This window comes from Ctenocephalides felis, unplaced genomic scaffold, assembly GCF_003426905.1.
Source record: "Ctenocephalides felis isolate EL2017-DRISC unplaced genomic scaffold, ASM342690v1 CF-g0.4_SCAFFOLD_03571, whole genome shotgun sequence".
NCBI classification, from domain to species: Eukaryota; Metazoa; Arthropoda; class Insecta; order Siphonaptera; family Pulicidae; genus Ctenocephalides; species Ctenocephalides felis.
Genome location: NW_020539725.1, coordinates 54,933,017 through 54,952,252, shown reverse-complemented (window position 1 = coordinate 54,952,252; position 19,236 = coordinate 54,933,017). Strand labels below are relative to the sequence as shown.

The 19,236-nt window shown below is 29.9% G+C and overlaps 2 protein-coding genes across 2 annotated transcripts in view; one reads left to right on the top strand and one right to left on the bottom strand.

The window, feature by feature from the left end:
• Nucleotides 1-10,474, bottom strand: part of LOC113384615 (C-Maf-inducing protein-like) — a 43,564-nt gene extending 33,090 nt beyond the window's left edge. The window contains exons 1-2 of the mRNA XM_026622362.1: nt 10,204-10,474; nt 2,415-2,713 (exon numbers count right to left, since the gene is read on the bottom strand). Of these exons, the coding sequence (XP_026478147.1) occupies nt 2,415-2,590 (176 nt within the window). The 5' untranslated portion in view covers nt 2,591-2,713; nt 10,204-10,474. The remainder of the gene's footprint in view (nt 1-2,414; nt 2,714-10,203) is intronic.
• A 4,855-nt stretch (nt 10,475-15,329) lies between these two features.
• LOC113386297 (C-Maf-inducing protein-like) overlaps nt 15,330-19,236 on the top strand; it is a 28,658-nt gene continuing 24,751 nt past the window's right edge. Inside the window, exon 1 of the mRNA XM_026624086.1 lies at nt 15,330-15,374. Within this exon, the coding sequence (XP_026479871.1) occupies nt 15,330-15,374 (45 nt within the window). The remainder of the gene's footprint in view (nt 15,375-19,236) is intronic.

The window sequence follows — 19,236 nt, the reverse complement described above, 5'->3', positions numbered from 1 at the left end:
ATTTTAATGTCATATTATTTTGGTAAATAATATTTCAAATTTTCTACCATAATTAGTCCAACGTATATAGCTGATACAAACAAGTTTTATGTGTGTTCAAGAACTAAAAGTCATACAAAAATAGTTTTATTGCTGAATTTAAATGCATTGTTGAATTTTACATCATAGAACTAAATACTTTGTTTTATTACATATTCAGCAAATGCATTTACTAGCAATTCACGGGTTTATCCCCTGATAACTGAATTTTTAGGCTACACAATGTTTAAATAAATAAATTAAATTATATATAAATAGATAAATTTGAACATGAAATTTGTTTTGTGGTAAATTGGTTATTCTTTATCAATATAATTTTATTGGGCAGTCATTAATTCTCAAAGATAAATACTGGTAAATGTATTTCAAATATTTTATTTATATTTACCACAACTTTTCAACGATTTATTTTTCTTAATAAAATTCTAAAGTTTTACTAATTATTAGGTTGGCAACTAAGTCAATGCGGTTGTCAGCTTAGAATCTTAGATGCTTTCAATTGAATTTTTAGGTATGCTGATGTACTCCAAATGAAATACCTTCTATTAATGAATAGTAGACGTTTTCAATATCCATCAGTTAAAAAATGAAAATTGGTTTGCCAAATTTCATTCTGGTGATTTTTTACTCAAAGATGAAAAACACTCTGGTCGTTCAGTTGAAGTTGATTACAAAGATATTGTGTACTTTTGCCTTTCCACTTAACAGAACAATCAATTCTGATGTCTACAGTGAACAACTAACGAAATTAAACAACGCAATTTAAGAAAAGTAGCCAAAATTGGCAAATGGAAACGGTGCTTTATTCCATTATTGATATCACATAACTTTGGCCACTAGGGAAAAAATTGGATCTTGATTTGGATGTTTTTACATATCCACCACACAGTGGTGAGCTTGCACCTTCTGATCATTTTTAGTTTCTTTACAAAACTTCTTGAATTACAAAAAAATCATTAATAATGATAGTGTCAAATTGCACCTTATTAAGTTTTTTGCTGATTAAAACCAGAAGTTTTATGGAAGAAAGATAATGATGCTGCTTAAAAGATGACAAAAAGTCAATGATCAAAATGGACAATACATTACAGAATAAAGATAATTAGATCGATGAAAAAATATCTGATTTTAAAACAATAATCTGCACTTACTTAGTTGCCAATCTAATAAATTATATCATCGGCTTAAAGTAGAAATGTTATTCTTTTTTATTTAATTAGTGTGTTTTGTGCTTTATTTTAGAGGTAAATTTTAATCAAAGCGGCCCTTAGTTAGACCTGAAAAATTAATAAAAAAAGTTCCACTACCCTTTACTACCCTATTGTGAAAATCTTTTTTTTAACTCAAATCAAGTGAACGGTTTTAAAAAATTTCAAAGTTTTAAAATGTTCAAATTAGAATAATGTCTCTAGTGACTTGGTACATTCTGATTTCTTTTTGTTTCGTCAAATTGTACCAGATTCACATTTTTGTCTAATAAAAACCAGAACATAGATAAGGAAAGACCAGAAGCTTTATGAAAGTGGTACTTGAAAGATGACAAAAGTCATTGATCTAAATGGACAATACATTACAGAAATACAAACAGAAAAATACATTACAGAATAAACTTAATTAGTTACATAAAAAATGTCTTTGATTTTATAAAAAAAATCCACCAACAAAATTTGTTGCAATCGTAATAAATTGTCATTTGCTTAAGGGGGTATTCTACTGTAGAATTTTGAAAAAATTGCAAAAAATTTTTTTTCATATTTTCAAAGTTTAGTTATTCAAAAATATGTCATTAAAAGGACTTTTTCTGCGGTAAGGATACCTCGAGTTCTAATGAACCGATTTACTTCAAATTTGGAGAGGATCTTCTCTATACATCGCTTTATCGCGTAGACCTTGCCTAAAACTATAACTTTTCATTTAGTATTTTTAAAAAATTCGAAATTGTTAAAAAAACATAAAAAAATATATCCATAACTTATCCAAGGGTCATACGATAGCGTTATCTATAATAATTAAGAATCTATCTATTTTTTATGTTTCAAATCACCAGGAGGGTTGGAATCATGCACGCCTGGACACCCTCTTTTTTCTTGAGCCCCCACTTCGACTGCTCATAACTTTGTGAATTTTAATTTTTTTTTAATATTTTTTTATGTAATAATAAAATATCAATAAACAAATGAAAATTCATGCTTCTACAGTAGAATACCCCCTTAAGGTAAAAAAGTATATCTTAAAATTCCCCATATTGAGACCGCATCCAAAAGTTGGTAAACAATTAATACCTAACTATTCGTTTTAAATTTTGGTAAAAAAAACACATTTTAGATTCAATTACCTACTTCAGGAATTTTTCCAATAGTCATCTGTCTACTTACTTGTTAAGATCCACCGTAAGACCTCGCCCTTTCTTCCCGTTCCTCCCACTGGGCGAAGTGGCCGTCGTCGGCGACCCATCGCCCGTATATCGCAGGTCGCAGGCCGAGCGGAACCCTTTGGTGTCCGCAGTGCAGACGGCGGTGGATCGCCTCTGCCCGCCACGGTCGTGTGTCATCGGCGGCGGCGAGAGCAGGGACGCCGAACATGGCAGGTCGGAGGCCGAAGACGCCCGAGCGGGTGGAGGTCCGGATAATTGGATATCGATGCTTAGTGGTTGGGTCAGAGCCAGGGCGCTAGCCTGAAAATAATTATTTATACAATTAAGTTAAGTAGATTAAGTTAGTTAGAATGCATTTATAACTAAGGCAGATATCTTAAAGCGAAGTACTGTCCAAATTTCTTGAAACTTCGATGGTTTGAGCCAAAACTTAGGAGCGGATTCTCGGTTAAGCTTGTTCTCCTATCTGCGTACTTTGACAAGTTGAAGTAAGTTACTTTGATTGCATAATGCTGTAAAATCTTAATACGTGAATGCTATAGCATTCATTTTCATTGTGATGCAAAATAATTTAAATCCTATAGCATTCAAATTTCAAACGTCAATTATTTAGAATTTACTTTTATATAACCTTACGTTTTTGTCATTATTATAACTATCAAAATAATGACTAACTGATTCTTTAGGTATTTTTGTATTATCACATATTTTTCCGTAAAATAGAAGCGCAGTTCTCGACGTGAATGCTATAGCATTCATCGTATATAACGATTGAAATATTATGTAACTACCCTTACAAAGGGTGTTGAATCAAATTTCGGACACAGCAACAAATTTAAAAATAGAATAACTGACAATTTTTGGTATCTTCGTGGAACTTTTATTATCCGAGGGCGAGTGAAGAAATAAATCAAATATTCGAAATATCCTACATTGTCTAAGTATTTACTTTTTTTATTCTTGCTTTTCAGCTTCCCAAAGAAGAAGTTTATGTTTTCATCAAAAAATTCGATTCGCTAATTTTATGTTTTCTCGGCGTTTCACGCCGTTCTGAATCGAATGGGGCCAAATTTGGAAAAAGTATGTGTGTGTGTATGTGAACAGATTTTTTGTCGCAAATTAACGTTTTCTCAAAAACGGCTGCACCGATTTCAAAAATTTAAAAGCCATTCGATGTATCTCAATGAGGACTAGCGTTTCTAAGTTTTGCGCGACGATCGGCCGAGCCGTTTCTTTGTAAATCGCAGAAAAGTAAAAAAAAATTCGTCCACGTTTTAGCCCGCAATTCTGAATCGATTTTGAAAATTCGAAAACTGTTCGGAACATATTGGTTGGGAATCGACCTGATTAGTTTTTGGTAAAGATCGACCGGGCCGTTTTCTTGTAATAAGGTGTTAAAAAAAATTTTTTCGACGATTTTCATGATTTTTTTTTGACGGTAGATACCATAGTTTAATTTTAAAAAATCGTCAAAGTTTGCAAAAATTGTGTCGTTTTTTTGGCGTTTGTCAAAATTATAACTTTCATCGACGTTTGATCAAAAACGCCTGAACCGATTTCAAAATTTTAAAAGCCAATCGATGTATTTTATTGTGGATTATTTTTTCTTAGTTTTGTGCAGCAATCGGCCGAGCCATGTCTTTGTAATTTGGAAAAAAGTGTTAAACTTTTCGTCCACATTTAAGCTCATACTACCAAATCAATTTTCAAAAATGAAAAACTGTTCGAAAGATATCATTTGGGAATTATACTGATTAGATTTAGTTGAAAATCTATCGAGCCGTTTTCTTGTAATTAACTGTTGAAAAAAAAATTTAAGCCGATTTTCATGGAACTTTTTTTGGCGATATATATCCTGGTCTTATAGAACTTACTGAAATATTACGGCCTTACGACAAGTAGTTTAATTATAAAAATTCATCAAAGTTTGAGAAAATGAGTTATTTTCTTACTCGGAACACTTTTAATCACTCATAAATTAATTTATTTTTATTGATTAAATCGATTATTTACACATATCGAAGTTCATGTAACTTGCCTCAAGGCTAAATACCAATACCAACTAGTTCTACAGTTAATTACAAAGGAAAAGGCGTACTAATTTTTACCAAAAATTTAGAAAACCAATAATTTTCGAACAGCTTTTGAACTATTAAAATCGGTACAAAATTGTGGGCTAAACAGTGGGCAAAATTTGTTATACATTGTTGCCAATTACAAAAAAACGCATTATCTGATCGTCGCGCAAAACCGACAAATGGTAGTCCTTATAAAGTTGCAACAAATGAATTTGAAATTTTGGAAATCGATCCAGCCGTTTTTGCAAAAATGTCGACAAAAGGTTAAAAACTGACTCACACACGCAAACTCATACTTCTTTAAAATTTGATCTCATTCAATTCAGAACGACTTGAACCTTCGAGAAAACATAATATTAGCAAATCGTTTTTTTTCGCGAAAACAAACCCCTCCTTCGAAAAGTGATACAAATCAGAAAATCTCATTCCCTTATAAAACTATATTTATCGCTTCTTTTCCTAGCACAATTTAGTTTTCGTTGCGTATACGGGAAATACTCAACTTACAAACTCAAACATGCTGTTTGACGTTCAGAAATATATGAATACTTTAATGCAACGTTACATTACGGTAATGCGATGTATTCAGTTTCAAAATAATATAAAATGACACTACAGTATCACATTACTACGATTTGCAAGGCAATGCAAATGGTGCAAACATGCTGAGTAATTTATATAGAAAATTTATCTCCCACTGACGTCATAATGCGACTAGCGAAATACGTCATTCTTACTAGAGTCATCTTACGTTTTGCGTTCATTTTCATTCTATTAAAACACGAAATATGCAAATGACAGGTATCGTAGTTGAAAGAAGAAAATTGATCACTTATCGAAAAAGATACTTCGATTTATTCACATTCGAACACCCACGTACGAAATTAATGTAGATAGAGAGCAAAGGGATGCTTAAAAGTAAAAAGATGTCTAAACAGATCTAAAAAAACTCAAGTTAAGATTTTTTTACCAACAATATTTGAAAGTAGAGGTACAACCTGTCACCACCTTAATTTTTACGAATCAGGAGATAAAAGGCAATGTTTGAAAATCGATAACAAAGATATTTTCTTTCGTTGTTAGTTTTTTGATTGTGAGTACTGTTGTTTAGTTTACGAGACCTTAATATATTTTTGAAGTAAACGTTATTTAATTGTATTATAAGATGTATTGTTATTTTTAGGTTAGTTTCAACAGATTTATATAACCCCTATAAAAGCTTACATGTGGGTGGAGTAAAAAGAACCATCTGAGCTTTCGGTAAAATAGTAAATCGGACATAGCTTGCTCCTGCCTGAATTCCTAGTTATGAAGATTATTAAATTCATATAATATATAAAAACTTTAATTTAGTCTGTATAGATGTGCAATCATTTCATAAAATCCGTTTTTTTTGTTTTTTGAAGTGATAAAATTGATATTAAATTTCAATATTATTAAAAAGTCCTTACTTTTTCAAGTTTCATTAAAAACATTTACAGTAATAGTATAGAATAATTTCAATTATAATATTTCGTTTTGATTTGCTAATTTTACTTTTTGTCGATTCAAGTCATTTTGAATCGAATGAGACCAAATTTGGAAAAAGTATGTACTCATGATGTGTGTATATGTGAGTCGATTTTGCACCTTCGTCGACGTTTTCTCAAAAATATCTGGACAGATTTCATAATTTTAAAAGCCATTTGATGTAGGTCAACTCGTTTCTTTATAATTAATAAAAATATAAAATTTTTTGTCCACATTTCAGCTCACAATCTTGAACCGATTTTAAAAATTTGGAAGATATTGTTAGGGAATGGCGTTGATTAGTTTTTGGTATAAATCGATCGAGCCCCTTTTTTATAAATAAGTTTTCAAATTTTTTTTCGAAACTTTGTATGCTGATATATTTGATCATGCGTGTGTAGGTTTCGAGTTTCGTAGACAGCTACTGATTACATCTACCTATAAATAAAATACATTTTATAAACCAGAAATTGATGTAATGAAATGTGTTAGACAATTAAATTTTTATTTTTGGAAGACATCAATTAGACATCGCCTTCATTAATATTTAGTGAAAACAAAAAAAATATTTCGAAATAAAAAACGGAATAATTTATCTGATAAAAAATATTAATAGCTGAATCTTAATTCTTATTGATTACGTATAGGGAAGTTTTTAATTTTACTTGTACTGTAATGCAAACAATTATTATAGATATTAATATAATTGAAGAACATTCTATGCATAAAATTCGAAAATCATAGATATTATGCACATTTGTCTAGCACTGGTATGGTTTCTCAAACACTTATTAACAACTATGTAAAAATCTGCAAGAAATCAAGGCTTAGTAAGTAGATGAAACAAACATGAAAATATTTATGCTACATCTAAACAAGCATAAAAGGAATTTTTATTAACTTCCCGTCCGATTTGAATAGTTCAAAAAACATTTTACTTGTATTAACAAGATGAAGAACTGATCAAATTTTCAATTCAGCAGGTCTATCGGTTTCGGAGATCTAGTAAAAATTATCATTAGACATACACACATAAAATTATCAGATATTTTATTATTAGAGATTTTAACAATAAGTATAAATTTTGTTTACATTCCTATGGGTTCCGTACCAATGTTTATCCGTTAGACGGCGACGCGGCGCTTACACGCTTGGATATTTAGTCTCAATGCAGTTAAAGCAGTAAGCTTTGAAACAAAGTTCAGAATTTCCAAAGTATTTGAAAAGAATTTTTTTTTCAGTCTTTTTTTTTCAAAAAAAAAGTAAATTTTTGTCAAAAATTTGTAGTATCTCAACAATCTAATTTTTTCAGAGTATTTTTTTTTTAAAAAATGTTAATCTTTTTAAAAAAAAAATAATTTTTGGTACGGGAAGTACCAGCAATTTGCCTTAAGGCACGATGCCATGCGCCCCACTAGTTTCAATATCATTTTAAAACAATTTAATAAAATCATCAATATTAAATTTAAAAAATTTAATTCTCAAACATGATTATGTCGGAAAAAGTTGCTTGGGTGCATTACATATTTATATTCATAATTACATTCCATTTGAAATGGCATAATTTAATATTAAATTCATTTCTAATTAATATTACGTAAATTGCTACTAGTGTAACGGTCCTTCCATTACGTTAATTATTTTCAATTCCATTACGCATCCACTATTCTAATTACCTACAATTGTACTTCAATTTCTCATTACTCCGCATTGTTTCACGGCAGTGCCGTTTGATGTTCGCAATATTGTCGATAGGTCAAATGATAAAATTATACAACTTATATTATTCTAAGAGATAACTGATGGGTGGGTTGAGAAATGTAGAAGTTCAATCAATAGTGCAAAATTATTTCTGCAATCATGAGCAGATGAACAAGATCTCGAGTGTTGCCAACTCATGCCTTAATCAATTTGAATCAAGGACCTGCAGAGTTTTGTTAAAATTGTAATACGAAAGGGTGGGGCACGAAAATCCACTTTGACTAAGCAATTCTACTGTGAAAGTCATTCAACCAATCAACTAATATGACTATATTGGTTATTTTTTCCGTTTTTTTGTAAATTTGTCACTTGTTTTTTTTTTGCCCCTTAGGGTTCATAGAGGGTAAACAGGTCCAATGTCATATATTTAACTTTAAAGGGATTTTACGAAATAATAGCCTATGTTATTTAACCTAAGCTAAATATGAATTTTATGGGTACATTTCTAACAGAAATAACACTGTATATAACTTTGATCTGGTATTTTGTCAGAAATATTAATCAGCAGACAAAATTACCCTTTATAACTTAATTCACTTTTTTATTTACTATTTTACCGAAAAAACAGATTTTATGAAAGGATTGCACATCTAAACAGACTAAATTAAAATTTTCATATATTATATGAATTTAATAATCATCATAACGAAGAATTCATGCAGTAACATGTGCTATGTCCGATTCCCTACACTTTCCAAAAAAATGACAAATATTTGTATGATAACCTACTTGTAATTAGTATATAAAGAATGTAAATGTGTAAGAAGTATGGAACATCCCAGTATCATGTGAAAATGTTCAACAGAATTAGAAGAAAAAGTAATAGTGTTGGAAGTTGGTAGAAGAAAGAAGATGGGTCTAGATTCTAGAAGATAGGAAGAGGTGGATTCATAAAAAGAAGAGAAGAAAGAAGAAGGAGAAAGAAGAATTCGTAAAATTAAGACTAGTGGGGTGCATGGTATTGTGCCTCAATGCAAATTGCTGGAACTTCCCGTACCGTAATTAAAAATCTTGGTACTAAACCCGAAAAAATTTAAACAAAATGTGTACAAATTATTAAAATATCTATAAAATATCTGATAATTTGATGTGCATATTTCCAATAAACATATTTGACCGCCAAATGACATTTTTAACTTCCCGTAGGGTAAGTTATTGTAATGGGCCGAAAATCGGAATTGAAAATTTTTACATTTCTCGACGTTTTGAAGGTTTCTGAACATTTTGGCATACTTCAGAAAAAATGGATGTGTGTGTGTGTGTGTGTGTGTGCGTATGTGTGTGTGTGTGTATGTATGTATGGATACAAATTTTCGCCCACGTTTTCGGGCGCACGGATCAACCGATTTGAATGGTTCAAAAAACATTCGATTCCTATTGATAGGGAAAAGAGCTGATTAGTTTTTGGCAAAGGCAGATCCAGCCGTTTCGGAGATACGGAGGAAAGAGTACAGAAAATAGAAATCGAATTTTTGAGAGAACGGAGTATCCGATTTGAATGAACTAAAAAACATTCAATTAGTAATGATTGGGAGAAGTGTTTATTAGTTTTTGGCAAAGGCAGGCCCAGCCATTTTGAAGATACGGAGCTAAATATGTAAAAAATGGCAGTTTTTGAGAGAACTAAGCGTCCGATTTAAATGATTCAAAGAACTTTCTGCTTGTCTTAACAAAATAATTGATTTTGGAAAACAAATTTTGATTCAACTTTTTTTTTTTTTAATTTTTTGTATATCGAAAATAATTCAGATTTTATTTTTAATTCTGACTATAGTTCTAATATACTTTAAACAAATAATTTCAACTTTGCAATTCAGTTTATATAATTCTTTTAAATATTAAACAATGTTACAATATTTATAATAATCTATTTGAAAACATTCAGTATACCTCGAACATTTTGTTACGGTACGGGAAGTTCCAGCAATTTGCCTTAAGGCACGATGCCATAATTGCCTCAAGACAGAATTCCACTTACAGCTAGTTTTAACTTATTTTTATCGAGAGTCCTTAACCGCTGGACCTGCCTTCCCAAAAATTTAATCAGTTCTTCATCTTGCCAGTACAAGTAAATGTTTTTTGAATTAATGAAATCGGACACTCCGTTCTTTTAAAAGCTGAGTTACTGCTTGTGGCACTTTTTGTCCCATATCTTCGGAACGGTTAGAACTGCCTATGCCAAAAACTAATCAGCACGTCTCCTTATCAACAGCAATCGAATGTTTTTTGGATAATTGAAATCGGTTGAACCGTGTTTCCGAAACCGTCGACAAAATTGTATCCGCACACACACACTTACATATACACACACCCAAAATGTTCAAAAACCTTTGAAACGTAAAAATATATAAAGAAATTCATTTTCGATTTTTTTGCGATTACTATAGCCTACCCTACAGGAAGTTAATAATGTAACTTCTATTCTATTATAATGATTCTAACCTGCACTAAAGCATCCGTAGACCGGCTAACCGACGAACTCCGCGGTCTATTCCGCGACAACCTCCGCCGCCAACCGCCAGCGGGTGTGCGGTGGTTGCCGTTCGTCCCTCCGCCGTCTTCGACCGTCAGCGGGAATTGGAAGGCTAAGGCGGCACTGGCGCTTGCCGGTGGCTGATCGCTCGGCGGCGACACGGCGATCCGAGGCGACAGCAAGGCCGGAGGCGTCGCCACGGACGAACAGGAGGAATGGTGGTGCTGAGCTTGAGGGCTCTGATTCATGATTACGCTGTGCGTTTAGATTCTGAAAAAAAAATTAAGATGTTGTTAATAGTACTATAAAATTTTAACGTGAACACAAATAATGAATTACAATAATAGTAATTATTAACTTCCCGTAGTTATAGTAATGGGCCGAAAATCGGAATTGAAAATTTTTACATTTTTCGACGTTTTGAAGGTTTTTGAACATTTTGGCATAACTCAGAAAAAATGGATGTGTGTGTGTGTATGTATGTATGGATACAAATTTCCAGTTTTTGGCAAAGGCAGGTCCAGCCGTTTCGGAGATACGGAGCAAAGAATGCAGAAAATAGAAATCGACTTTTTGAGAGAACGGAGTATCCGATTTGAATGATCTAAAAAACATTCAATTAGTAATGATTGGGAGAAGTGTTTATCAGTTTTTGGCAAAGGCAGGCCCAGCCATTTCAAAGATACGGAGCTAAATATGTAAAAAATGGCAGTTTTTGAGAGAACTAAGCGTCCGATTTAAATGATTCAAAGAACTTTCTGCTTGTCTTAACAAAATAATTGATTTTGGAAAACAAATTTTGATTCAACTTTTTTTTTTTTTAATTTTTTGTATATCGAAAATAATTCAGATTTTATTTTTAATTCTGACTATAGTTCTAATATACTTTAAACAAATAATTTCAACTTTGCAATTCAGTTTATATAATTCTTTTAAATATTAAACAATGTTACAATATTTATAATAATCTATTTGAAAACATTCAGTATACCTCGAACATTTTGTTACGGTACGGGAAGTTCCAGCAATTTGCCTTAAGGCACGATGCCATAATTGCCTCAAGACAGAATTCCACTTACAGCTAGTTACATCTTAATTAAGAACAATAAAATTATGTCGTTAATTCTAAACCAAAATAGTTTTATAACTAACAACAATAGATTTACCGTATGATGTCATGGTGTGACTTATTATATAGTTTGAATATTATAGTATTGATTAATTTGTCATAGAAATTAAATATTAAATCGAGCTATTGTCAATTTGTCACGTATACTAAATATGTTGTAAACTAGTGGGGCGCATGACATCGTGCCTGAAGGCAAAACTTGCTGGAACTTCCCGTACCAAAAATTATTTTTTTTAAAAAAGATTAACATTTTTGAAAAAAATTTACTCTGAAAAAATTATATTTTTGAGAAACAAAAATTTACTATTTTTTGAAAAAAAAAAGACTTTTTGAAGAAAAATTTATTTTGAAATATTTTGGAAATTCTGAACTTTTTTCAAAGCAATCGTACTGCTTTCACTGCATAAAGACAAATTATCTAAGCGCGTAAGCGCCGCGTCGCCGTTTAACGCATAAACATTGGTACGGAACCCATAGGAATGTAAACAAAATTTATACTTATTGTTAAAATGTCTATAAAATATCTTAAAATTTGATGTGCATATGTCTAATGTTCAATTTTGACCGCCAAATGACTTTTTTTTACTAGATCTCCGAAACCACTAGACCTGCCCTCATGATTAATAAATTAAACAAAACGTGTACACATTATTAAAATCTCTATAAAATATCTGATAATTTGATGTACATATGTCCAATTAACATTTTTGACCGCCAAATGACATTTTTTTTTTAACTTATTTTTATCTGCTTTCATAAAAATTTGATCAGTTCTTCATCTTGTTAATACAAGTAAAATGTTTTCTGAATTATTCAAATCGGACGCTCCGTTCTCTTAAAAACTGAGTTACCGTTTTTGGCACTTTTTGCCCTATATCTTCGGAACGGCTAGACTTGCCTTCGCCAAAAACTAATCAGCACGTGTCCTTATCAATACGAATCGAATGTTTTTTGAATTATTCAAATCGCTTCATCCGGGTTCTCGAAATCGTCGACGAAAATTTGTATCCGCACACACACATACACACTAAGGTATGCCAAAATGTTCAGAAGGTCTTTAAACGTAAAGATATATAAAAATTTTCATTTTCGATTTTGTTGCGATTGTTATAACTTACCCTACGGAAAGTTAATAAGTAATATGACATTTGTAAGAACAGTTTATTACTTCGTTATCCAATAATAGTTATGAATACAATTCTAAATTATCTGGACCGCTTTTTGCGTGAAGAATCAGATATTTATAATTAGTGAATAATAGGATAGAGCGGGGCAGAAAGGCCCAATTCGACTTTCAGTAATTACATTGTCCAAACTAAACGAACTACATCACAACAAATATATGCATCAAACAAAAAGCTATCCAACTATGTTCAGTAGAGCTCAAAACTAGAAAAAACTACCAACGAAACAATATGTTTTTTTATGAATTGATCTCCTGATAGCGACGTCGTAAGAATTATGATGATGGCTCATTATAATTATTAGGTACTATTTAATTAGTTGTTATTCACTTCTTAAAACCTATATCGTTTTCTAAAATTATTATTTTTTAAATTATTAACAAAATTTAAGGCTTATTAGCAAATCTTGACCGAACCTACAGATTTTTTTATCTTTCTAAAATTATTCTTCGAGAATTGATCTAAAAAATTATAAAAAATTGAAAATGTAGACAACACACATCCGTAATTTTTTTATCATTTTACTTATGAATGCATTTATTGTTAACGTAATCTATAACATAGCCATTAACAGAAATATTTCAAAAGTTTCATTACATTTCCACCGCCAAAATACCGAATACAAATAGGTTATAAAGATAAAAACTTGGGAAAATTTGTCCGTGTCACGCACACATATTTTGTGACGCATTTGAATTGAAATTCTACACAACTAAATGTATAAATATGTTAATAAGATTTCTCGACAATGAGAAAAACAAATAATTTAAGTGTTCGATAATGAGTCGTATTTATTTTCAATTAGAGGCATCAATAACACTTTCTAGGGACTGCGTCAAAGCGTTTGACACACCGTAATAGACGAGATGCAATGAATAATTAAGTAAATAAATAGTGGAAAATAATTTACAATATGGATCTATTAATAGACGGAAAAATAATGCACTATTTGTATATTATATTAATATATTAATACGTAGAATATTTAATCTATAGAGCGTCTTGATGAGGTACTGATTCACACATAAAATAACTAGACACGCCAATAGAGATGATTCAAAAAATTTTAGCTAAATTATTTAAATTATTAATTAATTAATTAATTGAAAATAACTAGCTGTAAGTCAAATTCTGTCTCAAGGCAAATAAGGCATCGTGCCTTAAGGCAAATTGCTGGAACTTCCCGTACCGCAATTCAAAATTCGAGTAATTAAAAATAATCAACAATAATCAATAAGAGTTGATCAATGATTTGAAACTTTTGATAGAATTTCGAACCATATTAAATCATCTTAAATCATTTATTTTGAAATATTTTGGAAATTCTGAACTTTTTTTTTCAAAGCAATCGTACTGCTTTAACTGCATAAAGACGAAATATCAAAGCGCGCAAGCGCCGCGTCGCCGTCTAACGCGTAAACATTGGTACGGAACCCATAGGAATGTACACAAAATTCATACTTATTGTTAAAATCTCTATAAAATATCTAATTATTTGATGTGCAAATGCCTAATGTTTATTTTTGACCGCCAAATGGCTCATTTTTTTACTTTTTCCTCCATATCTCCGAAGTCGTTGCACCTGCCTTGCCAAAGTTCTTCACTTTTCCACAGTTCTTCCACAGTTCTTCACGCATTCAATACAAATAAAATGTTTTTTGAATTATTCAAATCGGACGATCCGTTCTCTAAAAAACGGAATTAAAGTTTTTGGCACTTTTTGCCCCGTGTCTTCGGAACGGCTAGACCTGCCTTCGCCAAAAACTAATCAGCACGTCTCCTTATCAATACGAATCGAATGTTTTTTGAATTATTCAAATCGCTTCATCCGTGTTCCCGAAATCGTCGACGAAAATTTGTATCCGTACATACATACACACACGCACACACACTCACACGTACATAAATTTTTTCTAAGGTATGCCAAAATGTTCAGAAGGTTTTGAAACGTAAAGATATATAAAAATTTTCATTTTCGATTTTTTTGCGATTACTATTGCCCTACGGAAAGTTAATTATTATTATTATTGAAGACACTGAAGATCCGTTATTTTGATAAAAAAATAAATTGTCTTGTTTAAATTTTCTCAGAACGTTTTATCTAAACAGTGTTTCTAAATATAATTCATTCTCCTCAATCAACTAAAGCCCTAAATTTTTACCCTCCTGCTACGAACCCCGATTTTGTAATAGCCATTTTTTTATTAATATTTTTTGTATCATATTGAGATTTCTAAATTTTGAGTTCATATTCTCAAATTTTATTTTATTTCATGATCCAATTTTTTGAGTAGAAATTTTTGAAGTGAAGAAGTTTCAGTTGAAACTATATCCGACAGTACAGCTGTCATTAAATTAAATTCAGAATAATAGTTCGAATAAAATATTTTATATGCAATAAACGGAAATCGTATAAAATTCCATTCGGAACGAAACTGATATAAATTTAAAGGACTTTTATTATTCACCGCTTACGGTTTTATTCTGAAAATGAACGTTTAAATGATATATCTATTATTTACGAGAGAAAAATGCAAAGTAAAACCATATATGCAAAAAAATTCAATATTACTGCATTCCTATAAAATTTAATTTCACGACAAGAATTATGTGACATTTTTATTCGCACTATTATTTTAAATGATTGATAAATGGATTGAATTTATGGATTGGAGAAATAGAAACTTTAGTGCATGTTTAACTAGCAGACCAACTGTACTATGTAATATAATAAAATTAATAGTAAATTGGTAACTAATGGTAATCCTGCCAATTAGTGATTATGCAAGAACCAATTGATAATTTAGTGCATCCAATTTTATTGATGGTAACATTTCAAAATTAATAGTAAATTGGTAACTAATGGTAATCTTGCCAATTAGTGATTATGTAAGAACCAATTAATAATTTAACGCATCTAATTTTATCGATGGTAACCTTTTCGTCTCCAATATCAAAATTGTTAATTATAATATATATAATATATAATATAATATAACACAGAATAAGTTATAAGTTAGTACTACAAACCCAATTACAAAAATCAATCAATCAATTCACCAAAAGATAGTTTTCAATTATTCCACTTTATCACAGCAATAATCAATAAATATAACAACCAGCAATGAATTTGTTTACAAAATATTATTCATTGAGACTTATTTCAAATGTGTAGGTATTATTGATAACCGATGTATATTTATAAACAAATTTGTTCATTAGCGTCAATGATGGTGTTATTAAATTAATGTGTAAATAGATAACTACGATTCTTGTGATGACATTAAATTCAAAACAATGACGAACTTGAATTCTTTCTTAATCAGTGAATGGATAAATATGTTATTTATGGTAATAAGTAATAATAATACATTTTTTTAGTATTTGTCAAAATTGAAAGGCTCAGTCAGTAGCGTGCCCGACTCAAACGCCGGCGATCCTGGAATCGATTTTTGGAAATTACATAAAAATTGAATAGAATTTGAACTGCTGATTTGAAATTGCATAGAAATAGAAGTAAAAAGTAGAATTTAAAAATTATTTTGAAATTAAATAGAATTTAAATTTTTGAGATAAATTTGAATAAAGTTAGAAGTACATAAGAAGAAAACCAAGATTAGAATTTAAGAAAAGCACATTTTCAGAAAAAAAGAAGAATGATGGTTGAAGAAGAATTAGTTTTAAGGAGCAAAAAAGAAAAATGGATAGAATAAGATATATATTTAAACAGATGATAGTATAGAATATACATATATACATATATAATATAGAATAAATATAAAGATAGTATAGAACATATGTAAAGATAGTATAGACTAGTGGTGCAGGGCATCGTGCCTTAAGGCAAATTGCTGGTACTTCCCGTACCAAAAATTTCTTTTAGAACCCTAAAAAATAACCTATTTTGAGATTTTTAAAATTTTTGCAAATAATTGAGCTTTTAGAAAGATTTAATTTTTTTATACTTTAAGATATTTTGAACTTTTTTTTTCAAAGCAATCGCGATACGTTAGCTGCGTAAAAACCAAATATCAAAGCGCGTGGGAGCCGCGCCGCAGTATAACGTATAAACATTGGTACGGAACCCATAGAACAGTGAACAAAATCTGTTATTATTATTGAAATATCTATAAAATGTGTGATAATTTGATGTGCAAATGTCTTATGATCATTTTTGTCGGCAAAATGGCATTTATTTTCATTTTTTTTATTGGATCGCCGAAACGACGCCGATTTTGGGCGTGCCTTTCCAAAAATTTCATCAGTTCTTCATTTCGTTAATACAAATAAATAAATTTTTGAATCATACTAATCAGACACTCCGTTCTTTCAAAAAATCAATTACTATTTTTGGCACTTTTTGCTCCGTATCTTCGAAACGGCTTGACCTGCCTTTACCAAAAATTAATCAGCACGTCTCCTTATCAATACGAATCGATTTTTTTTAAATTATTCAAATCGGTTGACTCGTGTTCCTGAAATCGTCGACGAAAATTTGTATCCGCACACACACACACATACATCAATTTTTTCTTATTGTAAGGTATGCCAAAATGTTCAGAAACCTTTGAAACGTAAAGATATATAAAAAATTTCTTGTTCGATTTTTTGGCGATTGCTATAACTTACCCTATAGAAAGTTAAATATAGGGTCACAATATATATTCAAGAATGAGTTTTTCACATCTATAGAAATATATGTTGTTACATTTATAATAATATTTATTTATCAATATTACGAATAGGTGCATACCCCTAACAATGTATATTTTTTCTCCTCCTACTTATATAGATGTCCAAATATTAATTTTAATGCATTTACTATCTATTTTCTCGATTTTAAAAACAAAAATCAGTGAAAATTCCTTCGCATTATATCGCAAAAATATAAAAATATCACAAGAAATAAATTTTGCACATAAAATATTTTGCTATTTTCAAATAATTAATCAGAAATTGTATTTAATAATTATTTTAAAGTAATTATTATTAGTTAGTTAAAATTGACAAGTCACGGAAGCAAATGACGCCAAAGCACAATTCATTTGAGAAGACGCAATTTAAATTATTCCATTCGTTTTATCACACGATATATGATTTTGCTTCAACTTTTACTATTTCAATGTGCATGGTACATAATAACATAGTACATTTCAAATTTCAAATAAATATAAAAAATTAAAAAAATAATTCTTTCACTGTATTGAACTTTCTTTCAGGGCACAAATATCAAAATAACAATGACGTACTTGATTCTATATATAGACCAATATATTTTTAAATCAATAGTTACATAAATATTGACGACTTATTTTGACGTTAATAAAATGAGTAATCAATTTAATAAATCTTGTGTGATGTACCAAACAAAATTAACTCAATAATTTATTACTTACTGCCTCGAATTATATCGTAACATAAAGTATTGGAACACGTCAATGGTGTACTTCAAGACGATGGGAAATATTTAGAAAAATTATTATTGGAGATCATTGAAATATTTATTGATTTCAGTTATGAAACTTTATGGTTTAACATCATAAGTATTTTATATGTGTTGTGGCTAAATCTGTAAATATTTTTTCGAGACCGGAAAAATTTCTTTAATTTGATATTTTTAGTTTGCATATATTTACTTATAATTTTTTTTTCAGATACTGGAATCTGAGTTTTATTTTTCATTGAGCCTATTGGTTTCATTTTCAAATATGTGGTTTGTGCCAATATTGATACCTAAATTGGACCTGCTCATAGACTCATATAATAGAAAAGGTAACTCTTAAATAAAATTAAAGTTTAACCTTTTATTGTCATTTTTAAAGTTCCTCAGACAAAAATGTATTGATAACTGATATATTTCGAATGAAATTATTAAAATATTTTGACACATATTTACACTAATAATGTCCGTTACTCAGTAGTTGCTCATTGACAATGGGTCAAAAATTTAGTAATATGGTCTACTAACATGTAACATGTAAATTTTGTTATTTCTACAATTTTTTGATATTCTTGAAGTAAAAAATTAATATATATATATATATATATATATATATAAAATCTTCTGTGCGCGTGTTGATCCTAAACGGCTATTCAAATTTTGATAAATCATTTTGCACTTTGTCAACCGAAATAAGATAGTGATAATGAACTAAAAAATATATGGTAATAATGTAGAAATAAGAAAAAAATATAAAAAACAACTTATTGTTTGACAGTTGGGAAAAGATTGTAAATGTCAATTCACTTAAAATTTTAACTTAAAATTTGAATATATGATATATGTTAAATTATGAGTAAGAAAAATATAATTTGAAAATTATTATTGACAAAAAGCAACTAAGATATGACAGAGAATGAAATATCAAATGTAAGAAATAAAATATACTGCTGATAGTTGATAATTCTAGAAATTTAAATTTAGTGATTAAAAATTCATTCAAATGCTGATATATGTTAAATTTGAAATATAAAATATGTAATGTGAGATTTATTATTGCCAAAGAGCTACTAAGCTATGCCAAAAATAATATTATATATATCAAGGTGGTCCTTAATATGGATGTTTTTGAATTTTCATGCTCCTTGGGGCTCAAATAATTCCAAATTGTTAAAAAAAATTCTCTGAAAGTTTTGCTCTTAATATTAGGTTGTCAAATATCTCCCTTCCGCTTTTTTGCATTACATTG